Raw genomic sequence first — 27,735 nt, 5'->3', positions numbered from 1 at the left:
AAACATTCCCTAATTCTCGCAGCCTTGTTTCCTTGTGATGTGATCTATCACGAAAATTTGCGAGTTACGGGTTTAGAATCAACCCCAGGCCCGGGCATTATATTGCTATCTCCGCCCTGTTCTTGTTGAGCGTCTCTAATAGTGTACATGCCTGGCACATGGCTTGACTTGACATGTATCCGCACTTGATACACTGCCCTAGTGTTTGCATTGGACCAGAAGCAGTCTCCTTCTGCCGCCGGCTGCGAATGGGCAACGCGACAGAGTCCTCCGGCTTGGGTGTTCCATTCGATGTAATCTCAGTCTCGAGGGGGACGGACTTGGTCTGGCTCTTGATAGTCGCTTCCACCTGCGCCATTTCATTGCCGGAGGTGCGACCGTTGGCAGAACCGCATCCTCCCATACCCTCGCCTTCATCGCAGGCGCACGCCCCTTGATCCTTGTCTGGTGTAAGTCGGGCCATGTCCTCTCCACTTCTGACAATATCTAGGATTGCACTTGGTCGAACTCTCTCCAGATTCTTGATCAACCCTCGTGCAGTCCCTCGAAATGCTTCCGGGCTGTAGATGCATTCGGTGCTGAAGTAGTCCAATTTCTTGTGGTGGGCGTACAGCACAATCTCCTTCTCGTACGCATATTTCAGGGGCTTGCTTCTCTTCACCTCACTGCTTGAATTGCCAGTAACGATACTCGTACTTCGAGCCAACCTGGGTAGATCGCCACGAAGAAGGTTCATGAGTACCGTTTCTGCAATATCATCGGCGTTGTGTCCCGTCACAACATGCTTGATGGCCAGCTGCTTTGCGCCACGGTCCAGGGCCTGCCGTCGAAACACACCGCAATAAGTGCAATTTCCTTTCTTGCCGATAGTCTCGACAACTTGGTCCATAGTCCATCCGTAAAGTTGGTCGTATCCCACAATTTCTAGGGGCATGTCGTATTGAACGGCATTTCGCTTCACAGTCTCGAGTGAGTCATCTCGGTATCCTTTGATTCCTTCATCGACACTCAACAACACCAGGTTCAGCCCATACTTGTGTCGTTCGTTCAAAGTTTTCATCACTGACGCCAAAACTGTCGAGTCTTTGCCACCTGATGCGCCGATAGCAACCCGTTCGCCTGGGAAGAAGAGCTTGGAAGATGTAATTGTGTGATGGACCTCATCTTCGAAAACCGCAAGAAAACAGTCTCGGCATAGTTTGTGATGATTCTTGGGCCGCTTGACAACAGCTCGGTTATTCTGACACCGCACGCAAGGTGCAGGGGGCATATTGAAGAAACCAGTCGTCACTTCAGGATTCGACGTCTTCTGTCTGTCGCTGAGTCAAGACCGTGAGAAGGTGTTGGTCGCTTTTTGGTTCTGTGAAAATCGGAAATTCAAGAAACTGGGAGTCTTGAAAGACTGCTGGCTGTCTGACAAGGTGTCTGTACTAGGAAGATCCTGACGCTTGAATCCAAAGGGTGTTTGCAAAACGACTTCTCCATTACTCATGCCTAGCCTGACCATAAGTCTGGCACGCTCGAAATTGACACTGTGCACACTATGAAATGAGGCGTAAGTCACGTGCTAACCGCCACACACCAGCCCCTCTTTGTTGTGGGGCAGGGCAGGTGGAACGCCGCGGCGCAGGAAGCCCTAATTTTTGTTCCCACCGAAAATCAATCACTCCTTGTCTTTTTTTTAGTTTCTTCGTCAACCATCTCCAAACGTACCACGGACTTTGCTCTTCAACCCACGAGCACTCACCCAAAGTCAAGATGGTAAGTACATGATCAATCAACTGGACTCTAATGGCCACAGTTTTGTGAGTCAAATGCGCTCTGCGCAATTGAGCCGCGGTGTCGCTTGCGACGCCGTCGGTATTCCGCCTGTCATCCTTTATTGGACCAGGTGAAGACTTGGCTGGAGATGCGGCGTGTGCAGAAATGCCACCGCCTGCTCTCACTAGAGTTCAGAGAAGACCGTTTGGCTTGAACACCTTGCTGATGTCTTCTTTTCTCAATGACAGCCCCCCAAGTCTGGCAAGAAGGTCGCCCCCGCCCCGTTCCCTCAGGGAAAGGCTGGCAAGAAGGCCCCTAAGGTACGCATATCAATATCTCCCCGTTGCCGATTTGAGATTGCTAACGGCTCGCCAGAACCCTCTCATCGAGAGACGACCCCGAAACTACGGTATCGGCCAGGACATCCAGCCCAAGCGCAATGTCTCCCGCATGGTGAAGTGGCCCGAGTATGTCCGCCTCCAGCGACAGAAGAAGATCCTTCAGATGCGCCTGAAGGTTCCCCCGGCTTTGTCCCAGTTCCAGCACGTCCTCGACCGCAACACCGCCGCCCAGGCTTTCAAGCTCCTCAACAAGTACCGCCCTGAGACCAAGGCCGAGAAGAAGGAGCGTCTCCTCCAGGAGGCTACCGCCGTCAAGGAGGGCAAGAAGAAGGAGGATGTCTCCAAGAAGCCCTACACCGTCAAGTACGGTCTTAACCACGTTGTCGGTCTGATCGAGAACAAGAAGGCTTCTCTCGTCCTCATCCCCAACGATGTCGAGCCCATTGAGCTCGTCGTCTTCCTTCCCTCTCTCTGCAAGAAGATGGGTGTCCCCTACGCCATTGTGAAGGGCAAGGCCCGTCTCGGCACGGTCGTCCACAAGAAGGTATGCATTTTTAGCCCGATCCCCCAAAAAAATCTTCGCCTTACTAATCGCGCTATTAGACCGCCGCTGTCCTCGCCGTCACCGAGGTCCGCGCTGAGGACAAGACTGAGCTCTCCAAGCTCGTCTCTGCCATCAAGGATGGTTACATGGAGTCCCACGACCAGGCTCGCCGACAGTGGGGTGGTGGTATCATGGGCCCCAAGGCCGTGAAGCGAATTGAGAAGAAGCAGAAGGCTCTGGAGGCTGCTACCAAGATCTAAGCTGTCTAATACCCCACAATGCATTGCGATTAAGGGATCAACGGTGTTGCACGGTTCAGGGCATGGAAAATGAATGATTTTTCTTGGGTTACATTTTATCCCGTCCCCCATCGCAGTGACCTGTGGGGCCTGGGTTCGACCCTTCCACAATAGATGATGAGCTTGTCTTGAAGTCAGACTTGAAATGTGAACATGACCTTACAATGCCTGTGCAATCTTGTCTTTGTCATGTTACGGGACTACGTATCTTCCGTGACTGTTCTGAGAAGCTCAACGAACGTGGCACGGAAAAAATAACTGCCGAACCTTCATCCCCTTCTCACCTCAACCACGATGTTGATCAGAACGCAAGACTCAGCCTCTGAAGCGTAAACATTGCTCTCGCCTAGAGTTGCTTCAACTTTAACAAGTCGTTTCTCGTTGAATGGCCGCGCGGGAAGGAATAACGTAGTTACCTAGTCCCCCAAAGCGACTAGCCGAGCACCTCATTTCCACCTGCGCATAGAGACGCAAAGTGGCTGTCTCTGGTAACTGAGAAAGGCTATCCATTCCTTGCCGCTTGGGTGGCTCGCGGTCTACAGTCGTGGTTCATTACGGATATCCGTATTACTTGAACAGCTGCTGCTCGCAATTAGATGGACCTCGCTGAGAAGATGCCTCGTTTTGGCTTGATCACAAAGATGTAGCATGGCCGATGCATCATATGCATTCTCTGATATCTGAACTTCTAACCTTGAGAAATTTCCGAACCCGAGACTCGGTTCAAATTAGGATGCAGCTTATCCTACTGGTAAAGACATTCATCATCTTCATAATTGGAAAATGTCCGGCGGTGATTCTCCAACGGTGCCCCTCTCAAGCAGATATGCTGTGAGTCTGCCATGCAGTTGTCCTGGACACGCTACTCATCGACATTGAGTCGAGAAGTAAAATGGCGTACTCGTCGATTGATTTCCTGTCAACCACGAACTCACGCTATCTAATTTTTCACACGGGACCTTCTTGTAGTGGTGATTCCAAAAGCAGAGTGATTGTGTATGCCTGAAGCTGGCTCTTGGCCTGTGTCTGACTGGCTATTAAAGACCAAGGATGGAAGGTGATTCCTAATCAGACCCAACCTGCACTCCCTCCTTCTTTCGCATCGTTAACCCCACAATCCCTGTACTCTAAGATTCATCAGATCGTCAAGTGGTCTTGTTATCGTGCTGAAAATCCCCTGCCCCACACGGTGTATCGTCACTCATACATTCCGCTCCAGCGCACATGGTCTCTGGTGTGCAATGCTTAACCGAAGATGAGCTTGAAGATGTCATTGTAGACAAAGTACTGGCCAGAGGCGTCGCGGGCGAGCTGGAAGGACTGGCTGAAGTTCATGGGGTTCTGCTCCTCATCGACCTGTAACAGAGGCGTTAATTATCCAGGCGGGCGAAAGCGGGTAGAAGTAATGAGGTGTCCGGGTTTCATACCAAGAGCTGGCCGGTGACGAGGATGATGATGCCTCCATTTTCGTTCGAGGGCTGGGCGTCGAGGGTTGCGACCTGGTGCTTGACCTTCTGGAAGGGGAGGCCCTGAGGTTGGAGCAACGTCAGCGAGGGATTCTTCGCTGGGGTAGCGGAGGAGGGTGTTATACGTACCACCAACTTCTCAACGACAGCAGTGGCACCTTGGACAGAGGCAGACTCGAAGGTAAGCATGGAGTTCTCGCGCTGTTTAAGCCGTTAGTCGTCTTCGTCCGTGTTGCATCGAGTGGCGGGTGTACGACTTACGTAGAGGCTAATGAGTTCCTTGCGATCCGCGTCGAACTTGCCGTAGTAGAACTCGACGAACTGGGCTATTCACACGTTTGTCAGCCTTGACAACTTGCGGCTGGGAGCGATGTTTGTTTGCGGGTCGAGCGTACTCGCGACAGCTTGGAAGTCTAGATGCGCGGTTAGTTTTAGCGTCAGAGGCACTCAGGGTAACGCGCCAGGGACTTACCACCCATCTTGAAAGTCTGTTTACCGTCCTGGTGGTTTGAGTTCTAGGTGGTGGTTTGGGGGGGAGGAGAATGGGGGGGATGAGGGTAGCCTTGTTGTTGGGTTGTCGCAGAGTCTGCCCGAGGGGAAGAGGAGCACAGCAAGGAGAAGATGATGGATGGTGGGGTTGAGAGGGGCACAGTGCAGATTGGGCACGCACGTCACGCAGGCGGGGTGATGTACTGGGTGATGTGGTGGGTGATGTGCTGTGCCATGCTGCGCATACGGTGTGTGCCACGCCACAGCGGCCTAGAAGAGGCGCTGCTGCCGTGGAAACGAGGCGGCACAGTACGGCCCGCTAGAGGCATAAATGGCGGGATGGAGCTTGTTTAGCCCGATATTGCACGTTGCAAGGTCAACTCGGGTACCCAGGTACCCGCCCCGGCCACTTGGATTAAAACTCGAGCTCCGGAAAACTTTCTCTTCTTTGCCAACCAAACCTCAATCAATGGTTGCTCCCAAGCTGAGCCCAACGTCGAGTGATGTTGGGCTGCGCTGGATGTCTTCCGGCCTGACCTGCCTGCTGACGCCCGTCATGATATCGATGTGCTCGGTTAAAGTCCCGCTCGTCCGACCTGAGCTCACCCAGTAAGGTATGTTACACTGCCAATGTTGCACTTGGCTTGTCTCCAGCCAAATCATGCCCACGACACTCCCAACACCAACATGATGACACTCGCTTATAAGAACGGCCAACTGAACTACTTTGTTGAAACCAATTTTACCAAGCTTAATCGTCTGATTATTTCCACATTCGCGCGCGTCATGACTTCAGGACTCGTCCAACTGAATTCGTTGCTAACTCAGCAATCAGTCTAGAAGAAACATCTACGAGTCGATCCTTGTAAACTCGACGCTGCCTTGGTACATGCGCGCAATGCGATCCCACCATTGAACCACAAATGCAGAGGGCTTGCCGCTCGGGCCTATCTTGAACTCGATTCTCTGCCACTCTTGGGAGAACTTGGAAGAGTTCTTCACAGCTCGGTCGGCGTACAGAACCCACCAGCTCCCTGTGACGTGGTATACTCGCGTCGAAATTTGCCACGTCCTGTCGTGATGATCGCCCACGAGTATCTCCTGGTCTGACATCCCGGGGTCCATCTCGACGCTCAACGTCATGTTTTTGTATCCAGGGTCGTAGTATGTGCCCGCGAGATCTTTCAGGCTCACTGGAGACGGCAGAAGTGGCTCGGGTTTATCTGGAAAGAGAGTTTCAACCCCCTTATCATAGTCTTTGCTGAGCATTTCAATCATTTCATGCCACCTTATACATCGTGTCAGCTCTCCATTCGTTCAGTCGTACTGGATTGGGTATCGACCACATACTTGATGCCCACATCAACCTGGTCATCAGGAGCAATTCCCAACTTTTCATGCACCAGCTTGTACACCAAGACGTCCCCAGCCGCATTGGACGTCGTGGAGGTGTTTGCAAACGCCACGACGCCAAACTTGGCGTCAGGGAACCAGTACACCTGCGTGCCGAAAGCCTCCAGCCCGCCGTCGTGCGTGTACATGAGATGGCCGCGGTACAGCGCCCGTTGCCACCCGAGGCCGTACATGGTGATATCCCTACCCTGTTCCGGCATGCCCGCCATGATGCGCGGCGTCCGGATCTCCTTGTGTACCGCCGCCGAGAAGGGTGCAGCCTCGTGCAGCAGACACTTCACCCACTTGGCGTAGTCGGCCACGGTGGATATGATGCCGCCCGCGCCGCTGAGCTCCACCACAGACATGTGCGGCACCTCGGTGTACTTTTCCGCGTCTTCGTCCCAACAGTAGCCCGTTGCCAGGTGCTCGGGCGCTGACTGCGCGGCATCGAGGGCGAAGTACGTCGAGGACATGCCAAGGGGCTCCCAGATGAGCTCGCGGAGGACGTTGCCGAGCGGTTTGCCCGTGACCGTTTCGATGACGAGCGACAGCGCTAAATACATGAAGTTGCAGTACTGGAACTTGACGCGAGGCTCCGCTGTCATCTCCAAGTTGCGCAAGTTGCGCACCAGATCCTTTGCCGTGGAGTACCTCTTTCTCTTCCCGTCAGGGCCGACAATCTCACCGTTTTCATCATCCACAAACCGGAACATGGAGTCGTCGTGCCGCGGGAACCCCGTGCGGTGACACACGGCGTCCTCCAGGGTGAGATGCTCCGTGGCCCAGGCATCCTTCAGCACGAAGTCGTCACGGATAATGCTTGAGATTGGCGTTGCCCAGCCCTTTTCAAGCGCCGGGTATGTCTTGGTATCGATGAGGTGAGCGAGGGCGGCGCAAACAAAGGCCTTGGTGGTTGATCCGCCGTACCAGAGGGTTTTCGAGGTGGCGGTCGTGTTTGGGTAAGTTGCGATACCATAACTCTGTTGTACCAGTTAGCAAGAGTTGAGGTTTTGGTGTGAATGTTTGATGTATTGAGTTGTCAAGCAGAGACACACCTGTGTTAATACGTCCTCGTCATCAATCACAGCAATTGAGACACCTGGAACTTTCCACTCTTCCAGTGTTTCTTTGGCAAACTTGGCAAACTCCTCCGTGAACAAGCTTCCATCTCCCTCAGTTATCATGTGCTCTCCCATTGTCAAGAATTTCAAAATAAGAATCCCAAATCAGTTTATTGTCCTGGACAGCTGCTGTCTTTCAAGGTTATCGCGATAATCATCTCGAGGTCATATCACATCAAGCACGGGGTCTTTATAATCCAACGCATCTGCTGTTCGGAGCCGAGCGCGGCTATGGTGGTGCCAGAATCCACTTACACCCTCTTCATCCGATGTTGGTAACACGCGTAAGCCAACGGATATAACCAGGCAACAACGGGGCGTTATGTTTGTCGTATCCCGGTCGTCACAGGCGGCTTGCCAATTCGAGTGAGCTGTTTGGATCGCGGGCGACAGTTGGATCCCCAATTCAGCTTGATCATGTATCCGACGCCCTACGCAGCCCTATCGAGTTAGGCTGCCTGAAGGGATTCTGCATCTGGGTTGAAAAGAGGAATACGCCACAGACGGAATTACGTGCAGGGTTACGTAGTGAACTGGGTCAGATGGCTGCTCAGGGTTGCTGTGCATACATGCATGTACGGCGGGTATGTAAGCCCCGCGGGGAGCGTTCGTCAACTCGCTCGCATACCCATGATGGCCTCGCAAAGCGGCTACGTAATAGACCTTGGCACGTTGACCATGATTCATCAACAGGCTTCTGCCTAGCCTCACGCATACTCACGATAATTTTTGACAACGACAACACATGTTCACTTCTAGAACGACAAACTCAATGCTGTGGCCGAAGCAAGAGCTCAGTTAATGATTCTCTAGCCTCTAATACCCTTTGCCTCACGGCTCCAAGCCATCTTGTCCCTAGCACCCCTAGCCAAAAGCCCTCCAGTACAATAAAGTCATTGTTCTTTTTTTCTTTTTGTAAACGCCTCAACGCTTTCGACGCTCCAGCCGCCATGGTCTAAGAGACGGGACCAGAAACAACCAACACATGAATCAGTGCTGTAGCAAGATTCGTTGACAAAAAAATGGCTCAGCGTTATCAGCACCTGAATCTATACCAAGTCTGCCCATCAAGCCAAGTTTGTTTGTGACTCCAGCAATCCTCGTCGTTGTAGCACTTCAAAGGCCTCCTTTTGTTACTGCCAATATCAAGACAACGAATCCAACAAAGTGGCAGTTTGCAAAACCAACGACTCTTGCACTACAGCTCCTCTTCTTCGGCTAGCGTCAGTTTCGGGGCCTCTACTGCGGGCTTGACTACTGGCACAGAGCTACCAGACACAACCGAATCCAAAGCAGCACTCAAGTTCTGTGTGGCTGAAAAGTTTCCCATCGCGGAGTAATCCATACTTGGCCGTTGCTTCTTCAGCGGGCTTCCCACCAGAGCCGCATCGGGCACATCAACGCCACCTGTGCTCGCCAGGGTGCTTCCGAGCACTTGTCCTGGAGCCGGACTGTTGCTGGTAGATGCGTCGTTCCCTTGTGATGCTTCTGGGGTCGACTTGCTGTCGGGATCTGCCGAGTGTGCTCTCTTAAGCTGTTTCCAGTTGTCAGTTTTTGAAGGCCAATAAATCTGCTTACATGGGAACTTACGTGAATGCGGTTTACACCGTCAGCAAGTTCGCCTTGGAACTGGGCGTCCTCTGGGGCAAGTTTTCCGTCGACATCCTTGTCATCAGGTTCTTCCAATTTGGCCAAAGCATCGCTGTCATCATCGTCATCGTCATCGCTGTCCTCAGCAATGTTGCCGTTGCTCTTCTTCCTCGCCTTTCGCCGCCTTGCTGCCTCTGAGCCTTGGTCGCGGAATGTTGAGAAACCGACCGTGCCCCCGGCCTTCAGAGGGTTGAGGTTGGAGAAGTCGAGCTGTCCCGATCGTCGTTTGGCTGAGCCTGGCGTCGTTTGGGGGTTCTTGGATGATTGCAGAACGCCGATTTTCTGCAGTTGACCTAGAGTAAGGGTATTTATTAGCTGGTTGGTACCTCCACATATGCTCGACTCTACTTACGCTCTCCTCGGTAGAAGAAGGTAAAGACCGCATAGGGCTTATCTGGTCCATCAATACCAGTGACCGTCTGTGTGCTGATCGTCTTTGGGTCGAGGGTCTTTGGTTTCGCGAAACTCGTGGTGTGTTCGACATCAGCGTCAATGTTGCCATTGCCCTTGTTGGAGTTCAAGTCGTCCTCGTCACCATCGTGAGCATCGAACTGAGGGGAGTATTCGCCCTTCTTGATTTCGCCAGAGGCCAGAACTCGGAACATGGCCACCTTGATCTGGCCAGTCGCCTCCGGGGGCTCATCGTCGTCGTCGGACCAGGAATCCGAGTCATCGCCGACAGCCTCAATGGGGGTCTTTTCGTCGGCGCCATAACGCAGGGTGTCCCGTTGCGATCTGGACCCTTCGTCGACATCGATGCTGACGTTTCCTTCGAGGGCCTTTTGTCGTCGGCGGCGCTTCTCAAATTTTTGGCGGCGCTTCTCCAGCTTCTCGGCAGCGTCGTGTCCCTGCAGGTCGAGACCGTTCAGCCAGCGCTCGAGGCCGACCTCGCGGAAGAGAAACTCGCGCTCGGCAAGTCCACCGCCCTCGGTGTCGGGAACCTGAACCCAACGACTATTGACCCAAGTTTCCTCGCCTGGGCGCAGGAGGGTAGCGACCTCCTCTTTCGCTCGGCCGTCGAAGTAGATGTAGGCGGCAATGGTCTCGTTCTCGGAGTTCGTCATGGGAATGTAGGGGTTCACGATGCCGGAAAACTTGCCGCGGTCGCCATGAGAGCCGGGGTGAATGCCGCCGACGAACTGCGGCTTGGGGTAAGGGTTGGCATCGCTGGGCTTCGGGGTCGAGTAGGGGATGGGTAGACCCGGGGTGAGGAGGGTGATTGAGATGGCAAACTTGGCGGGCTCGGGCTTGTTGGAGTCGGAGCTCAACTGAGGCTGCGGCACCGGAATGTAGGTGCTCATCCGCGAGAGACGAGACTGCTTCTGCATGCCGTGCTCGGGCAGCGGGGCTCCATTTGCATGGATGCTGACCGCAATGCCCTTGAAGCAGGGCATCGTGGCGAGATGAGATGGGCAAGAATCCGGGCAGGGCAGAGAGAGCAAGGTTGAGTCGAGTTGAGCAAGGGCGGAGCGCAGAGGCCGACGTTGGGGGGTTGGGGTTGGGCTCGCGGTGTAAAAGAGTCGGAGAAGTGGGCGGGCGTCGTGATCGTCGGGAGTTCGTCGAGGGGAGACTGAAAGCAAGCCAGAACAGAACAAGCGGTGGTGGTGGTGGACGGCTGGTAGTGGAGGGCGCTGTGGGGGCGCCAGATTACTATGAACCTAGGAACAACGCACCGACGCTTCAGCTGCTAGCCATTCCTCTGGTCTCCTCTCGGGTAACGGCGGCGGCGGTGGACGACGACGACGGGCGGCGGCGTTAGCCAAACGAGAGCGAGGGCGGCCGCGAGGTTTCGACGCTGCGCTTCGCCGGAACGCGATACGAGTTTGCGGACGGGAAGTTGAGCAGCTTGGGCTGAGCGAGCGCGGTCGCGGGAACACAGAGACGGGAGAGGATGGAGGTTTAACGGTTGCGTCGCGGGACGCCGTGGGTAGGTAGTGGAGTCGAGGTTGAAACCTGGGCGGGTGTGCTGGGATGGCCCCGGTGGTCATCCCTCCAGCGATGAACAGTGGGTGGACAATGGGTGGACAGCGGTGATGCGCTGCAGTGGACAGTGGCTGGCAATAGCGCTAGGTTGGCCGCCGCCCAGAGGTACACCACCACTGCAGCAGTGGCTAGCGGACGGCTGCTGGCAGCTGGCCAGGCGGGAATCCGAGCGGTGGCCCATGTACCATGTACCATGTACCCGCGAGGTCCCATGAGGTCCCTGAAAGGGAGATCGGTTTGGGGCTTGCTGGCCCCTTGTTCAACAGGCAAGCGAGGCAGCTGTTGGTGAGGCGCTGTCAGACCCGCGGCGGGGCCGGTCTCGTGGCACATGAGAGTTGGAGTCCCCTTTCAACCAGTGGGAGATATTATCAGGGATACTCCCACCATGAACTCCCCGTGACTTTGCCTAGCCCACGTTGTTCGTTGATGAGAGCCTCTCCTAGGCTACACCTGACAAGCGGGTAGATGATAAGACACCTGTTGCCGGTCACAGGTCAAAAGTCTTACTGTGAATGTGTCCATGACCACAAAGAGGACTGACCACTTGAGCCGTCACGCGGTGTCACAAGAAACTCCAAACTCAGCTCTAAACTCAGCTCCGAACTCAGCTCGTCAAAACATCATTGCAGGTAGGGGAGACAAGGACACAGGTCAACTGTGCAACCTTAATATCCATGTCGTCACAACTCCTTACATCAGAATCAAAACAAGTCGTCGTAAAAGCACCTCGGGTATATATCTACAAGCCATCAATCATTTCGTCACTCATATCCCTTCATGGCCCATCACGCCCCATCAATCACATTTCCACATTTCATCCCATCACATCCAACCCTTTACTCCTCCATGTTCCGTGATGCCCTTCTACGGATCCTTCCACTTCCCTCCTCACTGTAGCTTGTTCCAAGCCCAGAGTCTCTCTTCTGGGCGTCGTCATCGTCTTCGTCGTCATCCTCGTCCTCATCGTCGGCGTCGGCTCCTCCTCTGGGAAGCTCCGATAGCGGCTGCTCTTCAACTCCCTCCTGCTTTACTTCTGGTTCGTATTTGAGTGGTGGTTGCCTCCCGTACGTTGGAAACGTGGTAGGGCGATCCTCCTCTTCTCTTTGTCCCCCTTCCTCCTCTTCTTCGTCCTTGACGGCTTGCCGCCAGGCTCCCTCTAGTCCCCGCGTTTTGACGTCACCATCCCCTGGCGGCGATCCAGTCGTCGCACTCCAGATGCCCCACGCGATTCCCATAAAGACGAGTTCGCAAACCCAAGAAAGAAAGGTAAACGCAAGGTATGTGGAAATACGGTAGTGCACCATCAGCCAACGGAGTCCACGGAGCTGGGCAGTCAGCCTCAGGCCTGCGTGGTAAACCTGAATCGCTTGTCCAGCCTCGACTTCCACATAGGCAGAACCTGGGATTTTCGAGCCTTTTGGGAACCAAACTCGCTCAGCTAGTGGTATGACCATTTCGCTGGTGCTGGATCCGGGTGCAAATATATGGTAGAATAGAAACAAGACCCGGGTCGCGAGCGAGACGAAGGGGTCGACGTATGGTAGCAAGGCTGATCTGCGGGAGCTGAATAGAACTTCTGTTTCTCCAAAACCCGCATGCTCAGCGGCATGCAGTTGGGCACTCGTGTCGAGTCGACCGTCGGCTGTCGCGTCGAGAAGGTGCAGGCTGATCATGAAGTTTCCTCGATCGATGTTCGGTGCGGATCGAGGCATAGATAAGGTTAGGGATATATCGTATTCTTGTTGCGACTTCATCGGCGGCGTAGCGATTGACGCGATGCCATACGGATTGACACCAGACCTGCGCCAACAGAGTCAGTCAGAGCATCACGGCATGAATAGACAGGATGATGGGCATACCCATATTGCAGATGCAACGGCGTCGTAACAACTTCATGGGGGAGGAAATTCTGAAAGAACAGGGCCGATGCGATTCCAGCGATTCCAAGGAGGGTGACGGCGCTGGATATCAGGAGGACGGTGTTAACCACAACCCGCTGGACGGGCTTTGAGGTTACGAGGCGAGCAGTTTCCTGTAAAGTTTCCTAGAAGAAGATACCGATTAGTATTGATTAATAGAGCGACGCTGTGCCATATAACTACCATTGCGAGCGCGACACGTCCGTTGATGCGGATCGCGTGAATGTTGTGCAGGGTGGAATGGTGACGAGAGAAGGTCGAGTGGCATGTGAAGGAGGGATGTAAGGGCCAAGCTCAGCTCCCCACGTCATAGCTCCAACCCCCTTGCAACTATTTGAGCGAGCATCGTGATTCGTCATATTAGGACACCCAATGTTGGACAATAACGACCACTTGTGTACTTGTGCAATTAGAAGAAGAATAGTCCAAGGAAAACAGCTGTATTTAATATAGCGCTGTCTTCCCACGGTGAAAATGAATCTAGTTTTGACAATGGCGCTGCTGGTACTAGTAGGTACATGCATGTATAGCAAGCTGCATCGGATCGCATTCGGAACATCCTCGCCTCAGCTAGACTATATTTTGTATTGTTGACCGCATGTGAAATCGTGACTGTGAATCGCTACCGCCATGGTCAGGAGATCAGGTACCTCCGAGTCCCGGATCTCGGACCTCGTCGTCGACTCCAAGATCGAAGCGACATGGGACGCGGGCACCCGCTAGACCAAACACTTCCGTACTGACATTGGCGTCTTGGCTCGGCGCCAGCAGTTGAAGACCGAGGAGTGGCAGAGGAAACGAACCCTCGAAGGCGGCGCGTACGGCACGGTTTGGCTAGAGGAATGCATCGCTAGCTCTGGGTTCAACATGGGGAATCAAAACTTCGAGCCGTCAAGGAAATCCACACGCAGCCGAATATCTTAGCGATGAACTCAACCGGGAACTTGAAGCCATCCCCGAGTTCTCCCACAATAGGTACATACACTGTTTTTTACGCTCCTTGGGTTGGTTTGAAAACGATACGACCTTATTTATCCCTATGGAATAGTTGAAGTATTGTCTGCAACAATATCTCACCATGCCGTTCCCTGAACCCGAAGCGAGGCAAATCGTCCTTCAAGTAGTCGAGGCACTGCAGCTAATGCATGAGGGTGGCCTCGCGCATAGATATCTTAAGCTTGGTAATATCCTAGTCTTTCTACGGGGCCCATCGTGGTGGGTGAAGATTGCGGGTTTCGGCATCAGCAAGTGGGTTGAGGCATCAACTGCATTAAGAACTATGGAGATCGGCACCAGAGGCGTTATGGTTTCAGAAATCTTTGGCCTGCATTACCCTCATGCCTTCGATGAAACCGTGTTGGAAGCTGATGAAGTCGCACACGGCGCCTTGGCCTACACACCCGACATGGCCTATGGGTGCTTGGCAAAATCACATACAGAATGTTGACCCATAAGCTAGCGTTTATATAAAGAGACGGCTATGGGCTTATGTTACCAAAGGGACTCCGTTTCCATTGAACGAATTGGAGAATGCCGGAGCAAGTATTCGTGGAATCAACTTTGTCCAAGGGACGATGGCTGCTTCGCCCCAGAAGCGGCTGACGGTGACGGACGCAATGCATCAGAATGTGGCTAGAAAGCCACAAGTTCATCGATGAGACGAAAAGTCGATCCAGCATCGAGAGGTGTGTCATCCCGGTTAATTCTAAATGAAGCTTTCTACGAAGTATTTGTACTGACATTGGGCTTTAGCACTAGAGAGATAATTTCCAGTGACACTAACACGATAGAGTATGAACCATCAGCGCAGTAGACTGAGACCACCAGAAAGTCAGAGATTACGGGAGAGCAAATTCAAGAACCTCAGACAGCTTCAGCTATTGAAACATGCCCGGCACGGATAATGAGGCTGCGATATCTGTGGGCTTTCTCGAGGATGTTAGAGATACATCCGTACAACTCCCCCTCAAGTATCCCAGAGGGAGGCTGTGATGTCAGTAGAAACTGATTCTGGTGTTGCTGAATATGAAATAAATGACGTGGCAACTGATTCTAGACAAGAAGAGGTTCCAATACCACCGACAGGCCTTTCCGACGATGCTAAAGATGTCTCGGTACAAGTGTCCTCTGGGGTGACTCAAGATGAGACTCCCATGTCGCCCGCAATCCTTTCGAGAACGCTGAAAATACATCAATAAAGGTCAACACCGAACCAAGTCAAGAAATCACCCAGAGAAATGCCCTAGAACCGGACAGCGCAATATAGCCAGCCACCTGTCTCACGAGATGACCCTACACCAGTGCTGCGCGGGAATGGACACCAGTCCAAAGAGACAAAACCACAGCTCCTCGCAGCACTTCACATCAGCCGTCAAAGAAAACTTTGCAAGTGGTTAAAGTCTCACCTTTCCGCCCTCGGCCTAGACCAGAGTTCGAGGTCCCAGAGATCCCGCGTTGGGGCGGTCAATCGGTGAGCTCACGGGTCCCCTCAGGTGGACCATCACCTTCGGCTTCTGCTGGCGCAACGTCGGGTTATTCTCTCTTGTATCAGCTGCCCAACCTGCCAGTGCCACTGAATAGAAACAACGGATCAGAAACTGTTTCAGCTCCAACAGCTAGTTGCCTGAACCCCAAGGGTATGCCAAACATCTACAATGAGGCTCGCTTCAAAGGAAACAACACTGATCACCTGCTAGCTAATTCCCAGCGCGATGCTTTCAGGCTTGCGACCCGGCCTCATGAGCCTAGACCAGGCAATGCCGTCAGATCGTTCCACAAATCGGTGAGAATCGCGATTCCGGAGCCGAATACCACCGCCGAGTCGTTCCAGGAGTCAGATATGATTGTGACTACACCGAAAAGAAATCTCATGCTCCCTAAGATACTCTCTGGGGCTTTAAGAATCAAGGCACTTGGCTGGGCTTTGATGGCGATGTCACAAATTCGTATGGATCCTTGTAGATATACTTGTTTAAAGAAAAAAGAAATAATATAATGCTTCCCTAATTATCGTGTAACGAATGACATCTTGAAACATTGTTGCTTAAACAAGAACGCCCAGATGGAAGAAGGTTTAAAGTCGTGAACATATACAACCAACGTCAAACAAGCCTATCCCAAGCTCCGTACTAACTCGCCGTCAAAGCCAACGGTATTCGCAAAGTCGTCAATCAAATACATCAATCAATCAATGGCCAAGCTAGCCAATCACTTAGTCGCTCAAGTCAATAAATCAGCAAGGCTGGAGGTAGTTGCTTGGGACCAGCCCGATGCGTCCGTTCGCGCCGTGGACCTCAGCCTCCCACCATCCGTCGTCTTGGTGCCGGAGGACCGCCAAATAATCACCCTTGGCAAAGCCCAGCTCCTCGGGAATAGCCGCCTGGTACACGTACAATGCGCGTGCTAGAAAATATCTCGTTAGTCATGATTTGTTGTCATATTTGCGTTGTTATTGGGGGCTCACCGTAATGTAGGATTGCTCTACCATCGCTAGTGTAGAGTCGAGAAGGATCGGCAACACTCTTGCTTCGTTGACGCGAGCCTTCCTCGTTAAAGTGCCCTGTAGCACGGGACTGTGGTCGACTGCCTCGGCTTCTCTGTGAGCCATATGGATCGTTACCTACAGGAGCAAGCTGGACGGCCATCTCACTGCCACCATAGCTGCTCTGTGGGCGGTTGTAATCCCTATATCTGGCAGGAGATGGCGCTCGGCTGGCCTCTTGGGGAGACGGCTGCTGATAGTAGCCCTGATCAGAGCCACGCTTTTGCGGCGAGCTCATCTGGGATGGGCTGCGCTGGCTACCAGCGTAAGGGTTTGGTGACGCCGATCGATAACTCATCCTAGAAGAATCGGGCCTAGGCGGCTGGGGTGACGCACTTCGCATGGGGGCTGGTGAGGTAGCCCTGGGCATATCAGTACCTCTGGTTCCTGGTCTTGAGACGGGGGAAGTTCCATAGACTCCAGATCCTCGAGACATGTCAGATCCTCGTGTGCCTGGTCGAGCGATAGGAGAGGGCACATCAGTTGCCCGAGTACCTGAGCGAGACATGGGAGGTGCGTTATATCCGCCTTTATCAGGTCGGCTCATCTCAGTTGCCCTTGTACCAGATCGTGAGGGGGCTGTACCATAGCTTCCGCTCATATCAGTGCCTCGAGTGGTAGGTCGCGAGGGGGGCGGGTTGTAACCACCCGATCCAGCTCGGCCAGCCGCCTCTCCAAACACACTTCTGGTCTGGGTGGTGACTTTCTTGGTTGCTTCCTTCATGGCCCTGGAAGTCACTGCGGGAGGAGGCACACCCAACCTGGATACTTGAGTTTGAGTGTGATATGAGGGGGGAGGCGTTCCCCTCTTCACGGATGCCGCTTCCTGGTTTCCAGGCACTGGGACAGATCGAGGCACGCTTGCCTCAGACGAAGGAACAGGTGTTTCGATGCCGTGGTAGTGGTCAGCGGACATCCTCACGGAAGACTGCTTGCCAATGGAATTACCCTTGATTTTTGCGAGAGCAAGAGCAAGAGGGTCGACCTCTTCAGGTTCCTTCGCAGGAGTCGCGCCGGGTCGCTTCTTCTCGTCTGGGTTGGATACCGGGAACACGTTCTGGCCAACTCCCAATGCCAAGCTAGCATTCGCATCAATAGGCTCGGGACTTTGAGTCCGTTCCTGAGCCAGGATCTGGGGTTCTGGGTTATATGCCTGCGGTCGGCGGGTGGGACTTGCGTTGTTACGCGAGCTGGCTGCATGCCAAGTGTTCCTATTCGACTGAGTTGTAGGCTGAATCTCCTTTTGACTCTTGCGTCTGAATAGGGGGGTGTGATTCTTCAAGAATCCACTCTTCTTCTTCGCAACGAGTTTTATGGGGCTTGGGACGGGAGCAGGATTTTGCTTGACGGGTGATGTCTTTCCACTAGGTGGTTCCATGCTAGAGAATGAAGTTGGGTTGGAATAGTCGCTGTGAGAATCTCTGCTCGAGGGTCGGGCAGAAGTGACCTGAGAGCTTCGATCAGAAGGCGGGCCAGGGGGCCCAGTACGGCACAACATTGTCATTCCGTCCATGGGATACGGGTCATGCGGTACTGCGGCCACAGGGCCGTGTTGGTTCACGTCGTAGCCCTTGATCTGCGCAGGAGCCGCCTGGGCTGGCTGCCGATGGTACTGCTCCTCGGTAGACCTCCTCATCTCCAATGACTGTCTCATCGGTTGCTCCAACGGCTGTCTCATCGGTTGCTCCAACGGCTGTCTCATAGGTTGCTCGAGCGGTTGTCTAATCGGTTTCTCTATCGCCTGTCTCATCGGTTGCTCCATCGACTGCCTCATGGGCTGCTCCATCGACTGCCTCATAGGCTGCTCCATTGACTGCCTCATAGGCTGCTCTATCGGCTGTCGCATGGGCTGCGCCATCGGTTGAGTCATCTGTTGGTGCATTGGATGCTGTCGTTGCTGAAGAGACTGTTGAAGGGGTTGCGGGGGAGGCTGGTGAGAAGGTTGCTGGCGAGGAGGTTGCTGATGATGAAGTTGTTTTTGAAGGGGGGGCGGCTGATGCATAAGCTGCTGCTGTTGTTGGATAGGAGGTTGCTGGAGCTGCGGCAGTATCTCGTCGGGGGGTGGCTGAACGGCCTTCTGGGGAGAGAGGGTCGGCTCTCGTCGACTGAGTGGTGCGGTCTCTCTATGTGCCAGGTTGAGAGCCAAGGCCGAGTCCGGGTCGTGATGTGACTCAAAGGTAGATGGCTGGGGAGAGGATGACCTAAATGCAGGGTTGATACTGCGAGGGAACTGGGCCACCGAGTAGTTGTCATCTTCCGAAGCCTCGGACTGGCTATCGTTGATATCGCCGCGGCAGAAGTTGATGTACCTCGGTGCGTCAGGAATTTCCTGTCCTGTGCCACGATCGGTAATGAATGTGATGATATCCTTCTCGACGTCCATCTTCTCCAAAGACAGTCGAATCTTCTCACACGATGAGTCGTCACTAACGCAAACCGTGGATGCGATGTTGGCAAAGGTCCACAAGCTGCTCTTCGTGAAATCCAAGCGCTCCTCTTCCAAGTCCTGGAACTTGTCGGCCGCCGCCTTCCACTCTCTGTTCCACCTGGCAGTGGTATCTTCCAGAGCCTTGACAGCGGTCTCATATTCGGTGTTGGAGGTTGCGAGGCTGATCTGTGTCTTCTCAAGCTTCGCCTTGTTACGTCGTTCTTCCTGACCCATGACCATGTGGCCTTGAGCAAGGTAACCTTTAATCTTCAGGCACTCTTGCTCGTACTTGTCTCGTGTCTTTGGTAGAGTTAGTGTTGTGTTAAGGAAAATGGGAACCCATTGAACCAACCTTGTTCACATGTTGTGTTTGCTGCATTTTGACCTTGAGGAGCTTCTCCACGGTGTTCTGGACGATCTTGCGCCGCTCCTTCATACCGCCAGCGAATGCACCCAATGGCTCCTCCAACTCCGTTTTCATCTGTGCTGCGATACTTTGATGTTGTTTGGCCATCTGCTCGACCTCGCCACGGAGAGTATCCAAGGATGTCTTCAGAGTACCTGATTCGTTGGATCCCAGTGATTTTCTGCACAAGCTCCCGAGCTTTCGGGCGTATTCGTCTTCAATCGAGGCTCGTGCTGGACAATCATGCCGGTCAGAGATGGAACCGAAAGCAGAGGGACGTAACATCAAGGGAGAACATACCGCCATAGAAAGATCTTAATTCGTCGCAGGTCTGCTTAGCACCAGCCAAACGGCTGAGCATAGGCCCAACTCCAGCATCATCCTTGCCCCAGAAGTTGTTTGCGACTGATACACGAGGCGATTAGCAATCAGACATGAACAAAGGTTTCGGTAGCGTGCTCACAAGACAGCGAAACGGCTGGCGCCTCCGCCGTTGACGCAGGCATGGTGGGTGCCTGTAGTGATAGAACAAACGCGAGTGATGTTGATAATTGTGAACAAAGGAGTTGTTCAAATAAAGGAACCAGCCTGCGTCGCGCTACTCCGGACTTCAGATGGAGGACCAAAAGGCGTGTGCACCTTGGAAGCAGTGTTAAGGACGGCGATATGGAGCTTCAATAGACCATGTCATTGTTTGGGTGGCGTTGGCGCCGTTGATGGGGCAACGTAAACACCCCCTGGCGCACGTGATCCGGGCTGGCAAGCACCTACCCCGACCACGGACCGGAATTTACCGTGCTCCGGGTGCATGGTCATTTTCATACCTTATCCTCAACCCAACTTCCACACCCACCATTGTACGCTTGACGAGATATCACTACTCAGATTTCCATCACGCACGCCCTGCCGCCCCCAGAACTCTTCGTCGACCGACGCCGGACCGCCGCTACGCTCCCCCCAAGCTCCCTAATACGCTGCGCTCCCGGCGCTGACCCCCCCGACGACGAGACCTGAACACCTGTCACCCACGCCTCTCCCCTCTCCACCCGAAAGTCGAGTCCTCGAGTCGTCCCTTGTTCACGGTCACTCCGCTACACGGTCGCGCACTCGCGAGCCCTCCCTCTCGGCCCCCGACCGGTGCTTCTCCCCAACCGCTCCCCCATGTAGGGACTTTCCACCAGACTTCCTTCCTTCAACATCACCCACCCGCTCGCTTCGTGAGCCACCCGGCCTGCCGCGACTCCAAGGGCAGGCTCTCCACCATCAAGCCTCCACCGCCGCCAATACACCTCCATGGTCCCACCACCTCGAGCGGGATCATTTTCGCCCAATCCTGCGCAGACACTTCAGACGGGATCGAGTCATTCACCCCACCCATCGCAGGCTGCCATCCTCAGCGCTGGCGCAAGCCCCAGCGCCAGCAGTCCAACGGGCACCAACTCTCTGACCAAGATCGTCGTGGCCCAGGTCTATCTCCTGCTAAGCACTATCAAGGAGGATAAGGACCGCGCCAAGTGGGAACTGCAGGTTGATCAATTGAAAAAGGTGAGCTCCTTCTCTGCTCAATGTATATATCCATATCGCGCCCTATGTTGTTAATCACCCCTCCTCGTTTAGCTCATCGATGAACACGGTATGGAAGTCTTCTCCAAATACTTCACACGGTTGGTCGCCGGAAATGCGCCGCAGATATTTCCCGGCCTCAACCGGCCTGTCTCGAATCCGGGAAACTACCACATCCTCGTGGGGGAGATGCGAAAGATCGCGCATGATGCTGAGCAAGCAAGTAAGATCGCCGAGTCGATAGAGAGCGGAACCGAAGATATATTTCGCGACTTCGATCTCTCGACTTTCATGGAACATTTCAAACTTGATGCGCTGGAGAAGACCCTGTTGGCTCTGGCGTTCAAAATTGGCTCCCGAGGAGATCTCAAGACCAAAGGTAAGCAACCCCTCAAACGATCACGCGTCACGAAACTAACTTTGGGCACCCGTAGCTGATGCCATTTTATCGACCAATTTCCCAACATTTGTTGACATTATATCGCGTCCTGAAATCGAAGCGCATGCCGATTTAAGCCCCACGTTTATCGCCCTCATCGTCGATCGATTTATCCAACATCATCCTCCCAGTTTCAACGCCTCATCTCGACGCGATCTTCAAAACTATGTTGCAAAGCGATATATTAGTATGGATCTAGCGCCTCCTTCCGAGGTTCTTGCGGCTCTCGATCTTGGTCGAGTTGTTGCGGAGCGGCCTTCGAACGCACTGGCGCGCTACATCCAGAAGACTGGTGTCGACTTCACCCGAGATGAGGACACTTGCGTGTCGTATCTTCAGAACCGCCCCAGCAGCATGCAGCTGACTCCCGATCAAGCGTCTGCAGCTTTGACCTTCGCCACCATCAGCCAAACACCGCAACACGATCCCAGTGTTTTGGTTGCTGCGCTTCGACGAGTTGTTCCGAAGTCCTTTGAATGGGTCGAAGTGGTTGCCTTCTTCGACCAACCATCAGCTCGCATCTCTTCTCAACAGTTCTTGCGCCTATACAATGCTCTGCTACCCGTGGCTCAAGATTCCAAATCTGTCCTGGACATTCAACGACTTTGGGGAGGTGCTTGGACCGAACCTGAAGCGCAGCTCTCCTTCGTAAGCGCTTATGCTTCACTAACGCCTGAGCAGCTGGATGCGACCACGATCCCTGGACTGCACCGAAGTATCACCCTCGATGACTATGTCAACTCACCTCCCAACGTCCGCGAGCGAGCCGCGGTGGCGGTCAAACATCCTTTAGTATCCGTGGCTGCGCTTTCCTCGATCTTCAATGTGGCACTCAGTTCGGTTCATGCGTCACAAAGCGTCGAGGCGAAGCGGCTATTCCAGGAGGTTGTTGTACCTAACCTTGACATTTTTCTCGTGTCTGCCTTTGAGGTTCCCCGACAGTCATGGGCCACGATGGCCGTCGATACCCTCAACTCACTCTTCGAAAACTTCCTGTACAAACGATCGCCAGAGTACGATTTTGTTCTTGATAGCCTCTGGAAGAAGGACAAGGAATGGGTGACGCAACGGCTGATTGACGCCCATGCGGTCAAACCCGTCGACCTTCCCCTAGTCTTCGAGCACGCAGTCAAACATAAGTGGCTAGATGGGCTTGTGTATTTGCCAAACGGCTTTGGTCTCGACCTGGCTGCCTTGGCTCATGCCGAAGGATACCTGGACCTCTCAAAGTGGGCTCGGTTCAATGCTGACCGGAGTAGCGAGATCTCTCGTACCCTCTTGCAGTTCTTGATGATCAAAGCCAGCCTAGAGATTCAGTGGCAACGATTCCCACCCGATCCTCCCGTCAAGACTAGTACCACTCTTCAAGTTTGCACCGTCTCCGCATTACTGGCGATTCTTGAGGACTTCTTACCCAAAGCTCCCGTTCAAGACTTGATCCTCGTGCAACGCAACTGCATCACGGCTTACCCGCGATTGATCAACTACGGCGAAGGCTACGATGAAATTATCGATGCAAACGGCAAGGATGGCAACGCTCTACCTCTGGCCGCCAACAGCAAGATGGAGGAGCACTACAAGAAGATGTACAGCGACGAGATTCAGGTCCGCAATATCGTCGAGGTGCTAGACCGATACAAGCACTCCAGGGATCCCTTGGACCAAGATGTCTTCGCGTGCATGATCCATGGACTTTTCGACGAGTACAACCACTACGTGGACTATCCACTAGAGGCTCTTGCAACAACGGCGGTCTTGTTCGGTGGCATTGTTTCTCACAAGTTGATCTCGGACCTCCCCCTTAAGATCGGACTTGGAATGATCTTGGAGGCTGTTCGGGATCACATGCCGGATGACCCCATGTACAAGTTTGGTTTGCAGGCCCTGATGCAGCTGTTGGTACGTTTCAGAGAATGGCCAGGGTTCTGCAAACAGCTTCTACAAATCCCGGGCCTTCAAGGCACAGAAGCTTACAAGAAGGCGGAGGACGTCGTTCATGATCATGAGGATGAGGTTGTTCGCGGTCGCAACGGAGCCGGGACCCCACTTGCCTTCCCTGCTGATTCGTTCGCTAATGGGAATCCTGAGGAGCCAGCCACCATTGATCGGCAACCGCCCGCCTTCAACTCTATCAACGTGGACCCTCATCCCCAGGGCACCGAGTTTGATGAGCCTGGTGAGGATGATCAGGACAAGGTTCAGTTTGTCCTGAACAACATCACCGAGGGAACATTGCGTTCAATGTGCAAGGAACTACGCGAGACCATGGAGCGCAAGCATCAGCAATGGTTTGCTTGTCATCTCGTCGAGGAACGCGCAAAGATGCAACCAAACTACCATCACGTGTACCTTGAGTTGGTCAAGCTATTCGAAGACAGGTCCCTATGGAGTGAAGTCCTTCGAGAGACGTATATCAGCGTGGCCCGCATGCTAAACTCAGAGGCCACAATGCAAAACTCCACTGAGAGGACACATCTAAAGAACCTCGGTGGCTGGTTGGGACTTCTGACGCTGGCCCGAGATCGACCTATCAAGCACAAAAACATCGCCTTCAAACAGCTACTGATTGAGGCACACGATACTAAGAGGTTGATCGTCGTCATTCCCTTCGTCTGTAAGGTCCTGCTACAAGGTGCCTCCTCGGCCGTGTTCCGACCTCCCAATCCCTGGCTAATGGACATCATTCATCTGCTTATTGAGTTGTACCATAACGCGGAACTTAAGCTAAACCTGAAGTTCGAGATTGAGGTTCTCTGCAAGGGCCTCAACCTCGATCACAAGAGCATCGAACCTTCGGGTGAGATCCTCAACCGCCCTGTGATTGAAGAACCTGCAGAGGTGCTACCCCAGGAACAGATTGACGCCTTTGAAAATCTGTCTCTGAACGGCATGGGCTCTGCTGTTGGAGCAGGACTATCTCCTCAAGCTATTGTGCCGACCATTCCCGACCTCGGTCCATTGATCAACATCCCCCCAACTAACGAGATGGTCGTCAGCGCTACCCGACTTCACGAGATTGTTCGCACTGCCCTTAGCCGGGCTCTCCAGGATATCATTCAGCCTGTTGTGGACCGATCTGTCACGATTGCTGCTATCTCCACACAGCAGATGATCCACAAGGACTTTGCTACGGAGCATGACGAGAACCGCGTGCGAACCTCAGCTGTCAACATGGTCAAGGCCACTGCTGGTAGTCTGGCCCTCGTCACCTCCAAGGAACCCCTGCGAGCAAACTTTACCAACTACATGCGCAATCTCTCAAATGACCTTCCTCAGGGTCTTCCGGAGGGCACCATTATCATGTGCGTCAACTCTAACTTGGACTTAGCCTGCAACATTATCGAAAAGCAGGCCGAGGAAAGGGCCGTTCCCGAGATTGAGGAGATGATTGAGCCCGAGCTGGAAGCCCGCCGCCGGCACCGCCTCCAGAGGCCCAACGATCCATACTATGACTCGGGCCTCAGCCGGTGGGCCATGGCAATTCCAAACCCTTACAAGCTGTCTCCCAGCACGAGCGGCTTGAACCCCGAGCAAATGGCCATCTACGAGGATTTCGCCAGGCAGCCTCGTAGCACAGCTATTCCTGCCCCCTCGCATGGCCCTTCTACTTCTGATGCGACCCGATCGATTGCCAATGAGGTATTGCAAGAGCAATTTAACACCATGCCTAACCTGCCAACGCCCGCCGAGACACCATCCATTCCGCAACACTTGGGTGCTCAGATGCAACCATATGCACCTCCCCATACAGCTGCTGCGAACAACATGGCCAACGGACGAACACCAGCGTTCCAGATGGATGTGCGAGGCCTGGCCGAGCGAGTTAACAAGCTACTTCAAGAACTTCTCCGAGTCGCAGGTGAAGCGCGCGAGGAGCACTTCTTGGGTCTTCCAAGGCCCCATCCTGTCCTAGATGTTGTTGATGCTCTTGTCCAGCTAATCATCAAGACGTCACAGAACTCAGAAGAGTTTGCGATTTACGCCGCCGAGCAGATCAGCGCGCTTATCTTTCAACAGGTCGAGGACAACTTGACGCTCGAGAGCTTGGTCCACGTTCTGGAAACTCTCAGGAAGATCTCCGGTCCGAGCCTCAACAACCGAGTCCGCGCTCTTTTCAGCCAACAACCCGGCCCTACATTTCTGAGCCTGCCATTGCTTGCAGCCTTGACCCGGACTGACCTGCTGGATTGGAGGAACATCGACCTTGCTATGTCCAAGGCACTCCTTGCTCGCAAGGAGGGCTCTCTTGACTTTTTGGAGCACATGCTTGACCTCGCACTCCTGAACAACCGCCCGATTGCCCTATATGCCGACTTTGTTAGAACCCTGGAAGCTGCCTGGGCTTGGATCTGCGAGGATCCCACCTCGACTGCTGGCCAGCGGGTCAAGAACAAGCTAACTGGCTCCGGGCTACCCCGACCATCCCAGGTCGCCGATGACCAGGCCACCTTCCGACAGGACCAGATGGAGTATGTGTTCGAGGAATGGGTTCATCTCTGTAACAACCACAATGCTTCTGAGAAGGCCACTGTTGCCTTCGTTCAACAGTTGCAGGTCAAGCAAGTCATCCGTGACCGAGATGACTTCTTCGTGTTCGTCCGCACTGCCATCGATCTCTCCGTCGACCGCTTCGAGCACATCCTGCACGCCGGTGCCGTTGGCGACGCATATGTCATGGTTGATTCCTTGGCCAAGCTAATTGGCACTTTCATTGGCATGCAGCCAGAGACACCAGGTTCTCGGGCGTCGTTTGTAGACTCTACACTGGCACTGATCACTTTGGTGCTTAACCATCACCATGTCAACCGTGGAGAGCAACTCAACCAGAGGGTGTTCTTCCGACTTGTGTCCATGGTACTCCATGAGGTCCATATTATTTCCGAGGACCTTATTGAAGAGGAGCGTCGCGATGTTATGCTCAAGATGGCCACTAGGTTTGCAGGGATGGGACCTACCCATCTTCCAGGGTTCATCTACGCCTGGCTCTCTCTCATCCAGCACCGGGCTTTCCTACCGGTGCTCCTCCAAATGCCCGACGGCGCCGGATGGGCAGCTTTTGTCGACCTTGTATGCCAGCTCCTCGACACGCTCGGGGAACAGCTCAAGGTATTCGAGGTGTCCAATGTTGCCAAGGAGATCTACCGCGCCACCCTCAAGCTTCTCGTAATTCTGCAACACGACTTCCCCGATTTCATTGCGGCCAACCACGTCAAGCTCTGTGCCAGCATCCCACCGCACTGCACCCAGCTACTTAATGCTGTTCTTGCTGCTAACCCACAGCAGAGCCCCAAGCTCGCCGAAACTCTTCCTCCCGGCGCCAAGGCCGACCGACCAGGGGAGGCCAGAGTCAGTCCTGGACTAATGGACGAGGCGGCTGCGATTCTCCGAGATGCCGGACTACTCAGCGTCCTGGACCAAGCCCTAGGAAACGGCCCTTCAGAGGAGGTGGTGGCTACCATCACCCACGCCATTACACACAACCCGCCTAAGGAGACGACTTATGGACAAATCCCCGTCATGGCAAATGTGCAAGTCATTGGAGCTGCGGTCATCTACATCGGACAACATGCCGCAGAGCAGGCGGCCCAGGCGGGCACTGCTGTGACGGTGTCAGGCGAGGAGGCTGAGGTCTCAACTTTGTCTCTCCTCATTCACGAGCTCTCGCCGGAGGCTAGGTATTACCTGCTGGCTAGTATGATTAACCAGCTACGGTTCCCCAACGCCCACACGGATTTCTTTAGCCAAGTCCTCCTGTACATCTTTGGCAAGGACCTCAACGACCCGGAGGATTCAGAGATCCGCCAGGAGATTACTCGAATTCTACTTGAGCGCCTCATCGGATTCTGGCCGCAGCCATGGGGCCTGATGTGCACCGTTCTGGAGTTGGTGAAGAACGAGAAGTACATGTTCTTCGATCTACCGTTCATCAAATCAACCCCAGAGGTAAGCTTTACTCGCGCGTACTTGTTGAAACAACGCGAAGACTAACATACCATCAGGCTGCCGAACGATTCGCTCAAGTGCTCCAACGAGCTTAAGTGACATAACGACTGTGACGGATGGAGGCGCAGTGAAATAGGGAGATAAACGGTCATACATGAACCATGCCATGGCGATGATTTCTGGAATCAGTGCAGTACATCGTCGAGAAATCCAGGGGGCGTTGGTAAACGGCTCTCTCGGAAACTATAGATGAAGTGCCACCGGCCACCGGCTGCCTTGTCTGGGGGGACGAGGCACCGGGGCCAGGACACACGGTAATACTGTATTAATGTACGATAAAGTAGTTTACGAGGTGTTGAGAAAATACTAGGCGCATGATTTTTCACGAAAAGGAAGGCATCCAAGATGACAAAATGGCGGTACGGAGCGAGTGAGGTCTAACAGTTG

The 27,735-nt window shown here is 53.7% G+C and overlaps 7 protein-coding genes across 7 annotated transcripts; 2 read left to right on the top strand and 5 right to left on the bottom strand.

Annotated features, from left to right (window-relative positions):
- Nucleotides 1-97: 97 nt before the first annotated feature.
- On the bottom strand, nucleotides 98-1,270 carry BGZ61DRAFT_491771 (uncharacterized protein; the record flags this gene model as incomplete). Its single annotated transcript, XM_046250467.1, has 1 exon — nucleotides 98-1,270. One exon carries the CDS (start codon nucleotides 1,268-1,270, stop codon nucleotides 98-100), a length of 1,173 nt encoding a protein of 390 aa, XP_046107445.1.
- Nucleotides 1,271-1,598: 328 nt separating this feature from the next.
- BGZ61DRAFT_446349 (50S ribosomal protein L30e-like protein) lies at nucleotides 1,599-3,118 on the top strand. The gene is made up of 4 exons (XM_046245203.1): nucleotides 1,599-1,761; nucleotides 2,010-2,081; nucleotides 2,137-2,646; nucleotides 2,706-3,118. The coding sequence occupies exons 1-4, from the start codon at nucleotides 1,759-1,761 to the stop codon at nucleotides 2,904-2,906; spliced, it is 786 nt and encodes a 261-aa protein (XP_046107444.1). The 5' UTR covers nucleotides 1,599-1,758; the 3' UTR covers nucleotides 2,907-3,118.
- A 1,072-nt stretch (nucleotides 3,119-4,190) lies between these two features.
- BGZ61DRAFT_529619 (uncharacterized protein) lies at nucleotides 4,191-4,890 on the bottom strand (the record flags this gene model as incomplete). The annotated part of the gene is made up of 6 exons (XM_046253428.1): nucleotides 4,191-4,301; nucleotides 4,373-4,474; nucleotides 4,541-4,612; nucleotides 4,673-4,737; nucleotides 4,807-4,824; nucleotides 4,884-4,890. The coding sequence occupies 6 exons, from the start codon at nucleotides 4,888-4,890 to the stop codon at nucleotides 4,191-4,193; spliced, it is 375 nt and encodes a 124-aa protein (XP_046107443.1).
- Nucleotides 4,891-5,631: 741 nt separating this feature from the next.
- Nucleotides 5,632-7,674, bottom strand: BGZ61DRAFT_181425 (beta-lactamase/transpeptidase-like protein). Its single transcript, XM_046237691.1, has 3 exons — nucleotides 7,351-7,674; nucleotides 6,251-7,275; nucleotides 5,632-6,188 (listed from the first exon to the last, which is right to left on the bottom strand). Exons 1-3 carry the CDS (start codon nucleotides 7,489-7,491, stop codon nucleotides 5,750-5,752), a joined length of 1,605 nt encoding a protein of 534 aa, XP_046107442.1. The 5' UTR covers nucleotides 7,492-7,674; the 3' UTR covers nucleotides 5,632-5,749.
- A 468-nt stretch (nucleotides 7,675-8,142) lies between these two features.
- On the bottom strand, nucleotides 8,143-10,950 carry BGZ61DRAFT_446340 (uncharacterized protein). The gene is made up of 3 exons (XM_046245202.1): nucleotides 9,419-10,950; nucleotides 9,007-9,359; nucleotides 8,143-8,950 (listed from the first exon to the last, which is right to left on the bottom strand). Exons 1-3 carry the CDS (start codon nucleotides 10,458-10,460, stop codon nucleotides 8,615-8,617), a joined length of 1,731 nt encoding a protein of 576 aa, XP_046107441.1. The 5' UTR covers nucleotides 10,461-10,950; the 3' UTR covers nucleotides 8,143-8,614.
- Nucleotides 10,951-11,657: 707 nt separating this feature from the next.
- BGZ61DRAFT_385226 (uncharacterized protein) lies at nucleotides 11,658-20,000 on the bottom strand. Its single transcript, XM_046242723.1, has 8 exons — nucleotides 19,807-20,000; nucleotides 19,644-19,748; nucleotides 19,290-19,576; nucleotides 16,432-19,237; nucleotides 16,231-16,370; nucleotides 14,856-14,927; nucleotides 12,909-13,093; nucleotides 11,658-12,849 (listed from the first exon to the last, which is right to left on the bottom strand). Exons 1-8 carry the CDS (start codon nucleotides 19,847-19,849, stop codon nucleotides 11,886-11,888), a joined length of 4,602 nt encoding a protein of 1,533 aa, XP_046107440.1. The 5' UTR covers nucleotides 19,850-20,000; the 3' UTR covers nucleotides 11,658-11,885.
- Nucleotides 20,001-20,177: 177 nt separating this feature from the next.
- Nucleotides 20,178-27,725, top strand: BGZ61DRAFT_415130 (CCR4-Not complex component, Not1-domain-containing protein). The gene is made up of 4 exons (XM_046243343.1): nucleotides 20,178-20,888; nucleotides 20,961-21,285; nucleotides 21,341-27,288; nucleotides 27,345-27,725. Exons 1-4 carry the CDS (start codon nucleotides 20,637-20,639, stop codon nucleotides 27,381-27,383), a joined length of 6,564 nt encoding a protein of 2,187 aa, XP_046107439.1. The 5' UTR covers nucleotides 20,178-20,636; the 3' UTR covers nucleotides 27,384-27,725.
- Nucleotides 27,726-27,735: the final 10 nt, after the last annotated feature.

The sequence above is a fragment of the Ilyonectria robusta genome (assembly GCF_021365365.1).
Source record: "Ilyonectria robusta strain PMI_751 chromosome Unknown BGZ61scaffold_5, whole genome shotgun sequence".
Classification (NCBI taxonomy): Eukaryota; Fungi; Ascomycota; class Sordariomycetes; order Hypocreales; family Nectriaceae; genus Ilyonectria; species Ilyonectria robusta.
Note: the sequence above shows the minus strand (reverse complement) of the source record. Positions and strands in the feature narration are given on the sequence as shown.

Excerpts from the sequence above, each read along its gene's own strand:
- BGZ61DRAFT_446340 (XM_046245202.1), bottom strand. The coding sequence starts at position 10,460 with ATGCCCTGCTTCAAGGGCATTGCGGTCAGCATCCATGCAAATGGAGCC. Across the intron at positions 9,360-9,418 it reads CTTCTTCTACCGAGGAGAGC|GTCAACTGCAGAAAATCGGC; the intron begins GTAAGTAGAGTC and ends CCCTTACTCTAG. Across the intron at positions 8,951-9,006 it reads ACGGTGTAAACCGCATTCAC|CTTAAGAGAGCACACTCGGC; the intron begins GTAAGTTCCCAT and ends AACTGGAAACAG.
- BGZ61DRAFT_385226 (XM_046242723.1), bottom strand. The coding sequence starts at position 19,849 with ATGCCTGCGTCAACGGCGGAGGCGCCAGCCGTTTCGCTGTCTT. Across the intron at positions 16,371-16,431 it reads TAGAGCAATCCTACATTACG|CACGCGCATTGTACGTGTAC; the intron begins GTGAGCCCCCAA and ends GATATTTTCTAG. Across the intron at positions 14,928-16,230 it reads CGAACGGACGCATCGGGCTG|TTGTACGGATGTATCTCTAA; the intron begins GTCCCAAGCAAC and ends CTTGAGGGGGAG.
- BGZ61DRAFT_415130 (XM_046243343.1), top strand. The coding sequence starts at position 20,637 with ATGGTCCCACCACCTCGAGCGGGATCATTTTCGCCCAATCCTGCGCAG. Across the intron at positions 21,286-21,340 it reads AGGAGATCTCAAGACCAAAG|CTGATGCCATTTTATCGACC; the intron begins GTAAGCAACCCC and ends GGGCACCCGTAG. Across the intron at positions 27,289-27,344 it reads TCATCAAATCAACCCCAGAG|GCTGCCGAACGATTCGCTCA; the intron begins GTAAGCTTTACT and ends ACATACCATCAG.
- BGZ61DRAFT_181425 (XM_046237691.1), bottom strand. The coding sequence starts at position 7,491 with ATGGGAGAGCACATGATAACTGAGGGAGATGGAAGCTTGTTCACGGAG. Across the intron at positions 7,276-7,350 it reads ACGAGGACGTATTAACACAG|AGTTATGGTATCGCAACTTA; the intron begins GTGTGTCTCTGC and ends CTGGTACAACAG. Across the intron at positions 6,189-6,250 it reads CAGGTTGATGTGGGCATCAA|GTGGCATGAAATGATTGAAA; the intron begins GTATGTGGTCGA and ends ACGATGTATAAG.
- BGZ61DRAFT_446349 (XM_046245203.1), top strand. Across the intron at positions 2,082-2,136 it reads CTGGCAAGAAGGCCCCTAAG|AACCCTCTCATCGAGAGACG; the intron begins GTACGCATATCA and ends ACGGCTCGCCAG. Across the intron at positions 2,647-2,705 it reads GCACGGTCGTCCACAAGAAG|ACCGCCGCTGTCCTCGCCGT; the intron begins GTATGCATTTTT and ends TCGCGCTATTAG.